The 7,539-nt window shown below is 38.9% G+C and overlaps 1 protein-coding gene across 1 annotated transcript in view; it reads right to left on the bottom strand.

The window, feature by feature from the left end:
• Window positions 1–586: 586 nt before the first annotated feature.
• ESYT2 (extended synaptotagmin 2) overlaps window positions 587–7,539 on the bottom strand; it is an 83,973-nt gene continuing 77,020 nt past the window's right edge. Inside the window, exons 17-21 of the mRNA XM_029961906.1 lie at window positions 6,550–6,699; window positions 5,133–5,521; window positions 2,926–3,024; window positions 2,228–2,359; window positions 587–877 (exon numbers count right to left, since the gene is read on the bottom strand). Of these exons, the coding sequence (XP_029817766.1) occupies window positions 763–877; window positions 2,228–2,359; window positions 2,926–3,024; window positions 5,133–5,521; window positions 6,550–6,699 (885 nt within the window). The 3' untranslated portion in view covers window positions 587–762. The remainder of the gene's footprint in view (window positions 878–2,227; window positions 2,360–2,925; window positions 3,025–5,132; window positions 5,522–6,549; window positions 6,700–7,539) is intronic.

Raw genomic sequence — 7,539 nt, 5'->3', positions numbered from 1 at the left:
TTTTACATCCTTGTCATCATAGCTCTCTGCTACCTGCCCGACTGGTAGTAAAGTTTCAAGTTGCTGCTTTTGACCTCAATATCCACACCCCTCAGAGGCACAGTCCCAGAGCACCTCACAGCATGACAGTGGCCAATAGCCCTCCTGGGAAACAGGAAAATTGAGGATGCTCTTCACCATGAACTGACCATGATTCTGTATCTCTCATCCTCTTCAGAGGTCAAATATGGTAATTTTCAAGGGTGCAGGAATATACTATTCCTCTTTCATGCTCCAAATCAGATGGGTAGGAAATAGGGTGATTTAATCTGTGCCTATAGAACACTGAAGTCATAAATACTACAGCTGGTGGTGGTACTGGGAATGTCTCCAGTAGCAGTTCTTTCTCATGGATTTTACAAACTGGAATTTTAATTTCTTGTGTGTTCCTCTAAGAACTCTTGCTTGTCTTTCCAGTTTTGTTTGAACATTTTCTGAGATATCATCTGGTTTCTCCTGGTTATTTCCTTTCTCTGGTGATATGATTATTAAGTCAGACAAGCACATTTCTTTTGTTACTGTGAACTTAATGCTCTCTAGAAGAGATTACTGCCTCATTTTTTGTCTGCTCTGCAGTCTGTTCCTTCCCTTACTAAAGCTTGACATATTTTTTGAAAGCCTCATACCTGACTCAGGTGCTTCAATCAACACTAACAAGCTCATATCTCAAGAGGATTTTAGCTTTATTTAATAACATGCTGTATTAACAGAATTTGCTTATTGTCAACTTACTTTGCCAAGCAGCCCTTTATCTTTGGACAAGAATCCACCACTGTTCTTCACTGCTACATCTAGTGTTCTTCTCTGTACTTCAGGCAGGGAAACACTGAAATCAAACCTGGCAGGCAAAGTGATGCTTTAGAGGGAATTCTGTACCCAAGGTGCAAGGTCAGCTCCTACAGCTAAATAGCAATTCAAATCAAAACCAAGCCATCCTCCTCCCCAGATAAAAAAATGAAGTCTGAGACAAATGAAGAAAAAAAGCCCAATGTTTTGCCTAAAATTTTGCTTCAATATCAACATCAAATGTTTGAGACTTCTGTTACTTTTGATATCTAGAAGGCATTGGTAAAACAAAACAAGGGAAAAGTCAAGTACTGATCCCAGAGAGAAGAGAATGTGGAATCCTACTACACTGACAGCTCAGTATCAGTATTCTCCAAAAGGGAAAGACTGGTCAGTCTTACTGATCTTTGATACTTGATAACCAGAGCTTCTTTTCTTCTCTGGCACACTAAGGAAACACATCCACTTTTAAGGAAGAATGTAATTGCTAGAGCAGAAACTTTGAGAAAGTGAGGACAAGGTTATACCACAACCTACATCTATTTGTCACTGCAATTCCTAAACAGCTTTATTGCTTTGCAATACATTTTACTTGGAAAGGCACAGTAAAATAAATCTATTACCTGGAATGAACAGGAGATAGCATCCTGCACTACCAGGAAAACCTACCAGAGCCTCTAAGTAATGACTTACAGATCTCCCTCGGACAGAAGGGATTGAAGTGTTGCTTTCCCTGGGTTAATTTTCTGTCTATAGAGAAAGGTCTTAATTGAAAAGTGATAGGTGGGAAACTAAGGGGCAGATGTGTGAGGGAAACTACTATCAAAAAGCAGAGTTTAAGGATAAGTCTTTTTCTGCATTATAATGTTGCACAACCTCATAAAATTTTCAACATATGGGCCMRRRMWWWAWTTWWKRRGRAAWTTYCYKRMYYCCYKGRWKSYKRRRARKKSYTRMSAAGCWKATTGACTGAGCAATTTGACTATGAAGAGACACTGGCTGGCCAGTCCCCCTGAGAAGGCAGCAACAGCCAGGCAACCAGCCAAACATGCTTCCTGGCAGGAAGGGACACCAACAGCACTGGCCAGCCAAAGGCACTCGTGTGCTGGTCACCTGCCAGCAGAGTGCACGCTGCTGCTTAGCCACCAGCACAGGGGGGATGTACCTGGTGCAGGATAAGGCAGGAAGGAGAGAAGTGGCTGGGAAGAGCAAGAAGGGCTGTAGTGAAAACAGGGAATAGAAGGACGGAAGAGCCATTATAGCAGAAGAGAAAGGTGTGGTCAAATGTGATGGTGACAACTAGGAGCTCCAACCTTCATCTGTCCAGGAAAGCTCAGAAACCTTGATTCAACAGCTTTGTAATTATATGACATAAAACTACTACACATAGTTTAGAACATACATTTGATCAAACACTGGGTTTAATGTCTTCTTTGATACATGTGTTTTTCTTCTTCCTGAGCGTCTCTTATCGGGCAGTAAATACACTCGCACGTACGGGTCAGATCCTTCTTCTGAAAACGCGATTAGATTTCTGCGGCCATGAAAAACGAGGAAAAGCACTTAGAAAATCAACAGGACATTGCTGAATGTAAAGTGTCTACACTACTATCACTTCATTTAGTACATGAAGCAGTTCTGGAGCATCCTGCACAAAGTAAGGTGTGCAGGATACAGCACACAGGTAACAGCAGTGGAAAACAAAAACTAAAACAAATGCCAAGCAGTGACTTGTTCAACACCAGAGAAATGGTAAACAGACAACAGAGGTGGGAATACGTTTCCTAAATTCCAAATCAAAGTCCTGATATGGCTCCTCAAAAATCATGTGTTTTAGCCATTCTGTGCAAAATTCAGTCTCTTAGACACAACTTCCAGACACTGCTGATAAAAATCTATAGGTCATTTTCATTTAAAATCTGACAGAAGCATAATAGACAAATACAAAATCACAGCAAAATCTTCAACAAAGTTTTTAGTGATTCTGATGTTTACAGATATGTTACCTTAAAAATAACAAAGACAACCAATTTAAAAGTAAGGCAAGCTATGAAAAATTTACAAAGAAATATAAAACGAAATTGGGTATTTTGTGCTCACCTGCAGGAATGCACCACCACAATCAATTTGTTTCTTTGTGAACTGTGACGAATTGTTAGCTGAATCTGTCCTAGTGGAGACTGCCCCAGGGTTGTTCCACTGCAGGAAAAAGCAGAACATTACGCTTAGTTTTTAAAATGCGTATTAAAAGTAAGGCCCAACTGAAAGATATGCCAGGTAGTTTTCCCAGAAATCATGAATTATCCATTTAATTTTTCTCTAAACCAATGTGAAAGAGAGCACATGACCATGTTCCCATCAGTTTCATGTTCCTTGTCCAAAAACTCTGCTCTCCAAAATAAGCCGGGTATTCTTGTCAGTTTGGAGGTCAGCTGCTCCTCAGTACTTTGAAACCCATTATCAGTAAAGAACTTGCTTACCCTAAAATAAACATTAAAGCAATGTCTAGGAAACTGGAGAGAACAGTGGTGCAAACTGCAGTGAAAACCTCAGTGATGGGCTACTCTTACCTATGGCCCAGAGCCAATCATAACAATATAGATATTCTTGGGATTAAGATAGTGATACTTAAACCCACTTATTGTCTTAAAGCTCAAACCACAGCATAAACACAACCACTTCACTTTTCTATAGCTAATATCACAATCAAAGTAAGATTAGAATCAATTTACACTTACAAATACATGTCATGCCTAAATAAAAAGCAAACACCATGTTTAGGAATTTTGAATAGGCCAATATTTGCAGAGCTCCCTCATCTCCATGAAATGCTCATTTTAGTTTGTGTAAACTTACTATGAGTATTTTCCATATATTTCATATTTTTCCATATTGCACAGGACAGTATATGGCATATTTAGCATTTTTCAGTCACCTGAAGTCACTTCAAAGGAGAGGCCTGCCTCTTGTGAATACCTACTGCAGAGTGACTGCTCCATTAAAATTCTCAAGTAACTCCCTTTAAAAATTAGAATGAAGCACTTCAGTATTTTCTTAGTTCAAAAAGATAAAAAATGACCAGAGCACCTAAAAATTTGTGGCCTGCAATAAATGACCTCTTTACCTGGAGCTTTACCACTCTTATCAAATGAGAAATTATGACATTTGTGTATGAAATAAGGAGTAGTATTTCAATATTTATCATGATTAACAAAGTGTAACCCAGTTTTGGGCCAGAAGAAAGACTGGTAAAATGAAGACAAGTCAGCAGAGGCCCATAAAGATAAATGGGGGTCTGGAGCTCATAAGCAGGTGGTGGATTTGTACAAACTGAAGAGGCAGCCAACAGCAGACTCAGCTGCAGCCTTTCAGTACTTAAAACAGACATTCCAGAGAAGATCGAGTCTGGCTCCTCGGGGCTGTACACAGTAAAATAACAAGAGGTCACAGACAACTTGCAGCAAGATAAATTTCAATAGAAATGAGAAATGTTTTCACAGTGGAGTGGTTAAGCACCAGAGTTGTTGAGAAGGTTTATAGAATCTCCATCCTTGGAGATATTAAAACTTGTTTGGACAAGGCCCAAGAAACCTGATTCAACTTTGAAGAGAGGCTTGACTGACCTCCAGAGGTTCCATCCAACCTATATTATTGTATTGATTTTGTGAACTCTGATAGAGAAAAAGATGAATCAGTTCAATCCCTTACAAATAAAAAATTAAAATATTTCTAATTAGGTTCACAGAGAAGCTACATGAGTAGGGAAGGAATGGTTTCCACTCTCCCATTCAGAGCAGAACTGCTGCTCAGCTGCCTGTACTTGGTATGTACAGCTGCCCATTGGCCATTGCCATTGAGGCAAGTTAAAAAAAATAAATCAAGAATTTAAGGAAGCACGGCTGCAGCAATCCTGACTGACTGAACAGTAACTGACTATTCATTTAACATTCTTTGTAGTCAACTATCCCTCTGAGTAATTAAAAAATACCAGCTATATTCAACCTTAATTGGTTTAATTAATGCTAATAGGATTCAGTGGTGAAAACAGGGAACTATTGCATGGAACTACAGAGTGCAGCCACGAGAACTAGGTGGACTTTATCTTTCAGATGACGATGGCCGTGGTAACTTCTAATTGCAGAATCTGTCTTAACTGAGGTACCGAGAACAAGCAGAAAATCACAGTGACAGAACAGTGGAAAAATATGACTGCAGTGAGAGCTAAGCACTCCTCCTTTGGCTGCACTGGTAACATTTTTTGTAAACCAGCTTAGATGTGCTGCAAACCCAAGTGATTCAGGCCCTACTTCTCCAGCTGCCGGAGCCTCTGGCGCAGCTCCTGCGTGGCGATGGGCAGGGAGATGTCGGAGGCGATGCTGGGAGTGGGCTCCTTGACCGACAGGTGGCTGGGGGAATAGGAGAAGTTGGAGGCGTGCAGGCTGGAGGAGCTGCGGCTCAGATCCGTCGGCCACTGCGGGCTGGCATTGGCAGCCTGACTTTTTTCAGCTGCATCAGTTTTTTTATCACTGTCAGTCACTGGGGAAGCTGGAAGAGGCTTGTTTGAGTCGGGTGTAGGCGAGACGGGAACCTGAGGCTTGAAAGATGATTTTCTTGCATCTTTGGAAACAGATGGCCTTTTTACTTGGGCTGAGTGTTGATGATCTGGAGATCTCGCTTGCTTTTCAAGAGAAAGGACCTAGATACAGGAGAAATACAGATGAGATTACTATTTTGAGTATAAAAAACAGGAATAAATTTGTTTCTACAAGAGTACTGGCTTGTGACAAGTTGTAAAGTTCAGACGCTAAAGTAGAATCAAAAATATTCACATTTATTCACTCTATAACAGGAAATGTTTTGCATGGCAAAACACAGCTCCACCTTCTTTGTGGCAACTGCAGTAACTTTGAAACAGTGTGAAATTCTCCATTAATTTAGAATTATTCTCATTATTCTCATTATTCCCTTCCCATATTCTATGTGCTTCTGGTGCAAGTGCTATTTAATTTGTAGCTCTAGCTATCTGGAAAGCTATTCTATTTCTTTCTTCTAGTTTTTTGAAATTTAATCTTACATCACAATTTTTTCTCACTCGTTGTCCGTACTTTCTCTTGTATAGGTTATTTTAATTTATTAATGACATGTAAACAACAAAGGGTTTTAGAAAAGAAAAAATAAGTTTGACAGTGTTTGCAAAGAGATATACTACCTTATTAAATCAAATAATTTAGCTGGGGAAAAAGAAAACCAACTTTCAAGTATGCATGTTTTGTCTTCAAAACTCCAGTGTGCTTGAAAGATGGTTTGAATTTGTCCAGGACTATGAACATACTTCCTTTCCCCATAAACTTTATTCCTTTTAAATCATCAAGACCTCAGTTCCATTTCTAGACAAAGGTGATTTCTGATCTGTACCCTACTGAGTCACAAGAGATTTGAAGGAATCCAGATTCCTAATGTGATTTCCGAACCTAAAACCACGGGGAACCTCAGTTTTAATTAATGCAACTGACACTGTTTTGTTTGAAACATTGTCTGTTTTTTAAATAGAACATTTTTAAATTAAAGGTTATTTTGTGTACTGATAGCACTGCAACAACTAAGGACACTTGGCATTTGACATCAAAGGAAATGTACTATTATCTTCTTCAAAAAGCCAGTAGACCAGGAGCCACAACAGCCCTAAATATTCAGACATTTACAGTGTGAAAAGTTTTAGAGTACCCTGAGTGCAATCTTCATGTTTATAGTGCTGTTTGGACCAGAGTTGCTCAACTGGAACCGCTGATGCATAGTTAAGTCTTCACTCTCTAGCAACTGGCTTAGAGGCAGCTTGAAGTTCCCCAAAGAACACTGGTGCTGTTCATCCCTCACCTGAAGTAACACAAAAGCCAAGTCATTTTGCATCATCTGCTTTTGTAAGAATTAAGAGAAAGAAAAGGAAATTTTATTTTAAACAAATAAAATCCAAACAATACTGTAGTTCGTTCTTAAACCAAATTTCCTTGATTTTAAGATTACTTTACATTGATGAAGGTAAAAGCAAATACACTCAATGCCTAGTTTCTTCAACTCTGCCTTCTACAGCAAAAGCAGAACAGAGCTAACCATCACATCTACATCTCCCTGATCCACAATCAAAATAATTACATGGTTTCCAAACTCTGTGTGAAAATGAATTTCCACAACTGTTATAGGAAGAGTAACTAAGACAGTCCTCATTTACACTTCAGTTGCTTTGAACTATGTAAAATGATATGTCAGCAGTGTAAAAGGATATCTTCTTCAGTATTTGGATAAAGCAAATACTTCCTTGGTATGAGGAATAAAATCAGCCACATGTAACAGAAGTTTCTGTTAGCAATTAAGGCTGCTAGTTCAAAACAGGTATCCATAATTTATTTGGTTTTTGGGGGTTGGGTTTTTGTTTTTTGGGGGTTTTTTTTGTTGTTGGTTGGTTGGTTTGGTTTTTTTTAGAGAAGACAACCATTAACTATGTTTTTCTAGTGAGAGTGTGGTTATAGTCTTTCTTTCTTTTAGTAGTAAATGGAAATAAACATTTCATAGCCTGGTCTTAAAAAAAACACTTAAAGTATAATTTTCATGGTGTTCACCATTAAGTCTTATTTCATAACAGCTTTTAATGTCTGAATGTTACTACTGCAATGTCTTAGGAAAGAAAGTGTGAGAGCGAGACAACGTACCTCAACTTCA

Source organism: Manacus vitellinus, unplaced genomic scaffold (assembly GCF_001715985.3).
Source record: "Manacus vitellinus isolate BGI_N305 unplaced genomic scaffold, ASM171598v3 scaffold_3_pilon, whole genome shotgun sequence".
NCBI classification, from domain to species: Eukaryota; Metazoa; Chordata; class Aves; order Passeriformes; family Pipridae; genus Manacus; species Manacus vitellinus.
The sequence above is the reverse complement of the archived record's forward strand: the minus strand, read 5'-3'. Positions and strand labels throughout refer to the sequence as shown.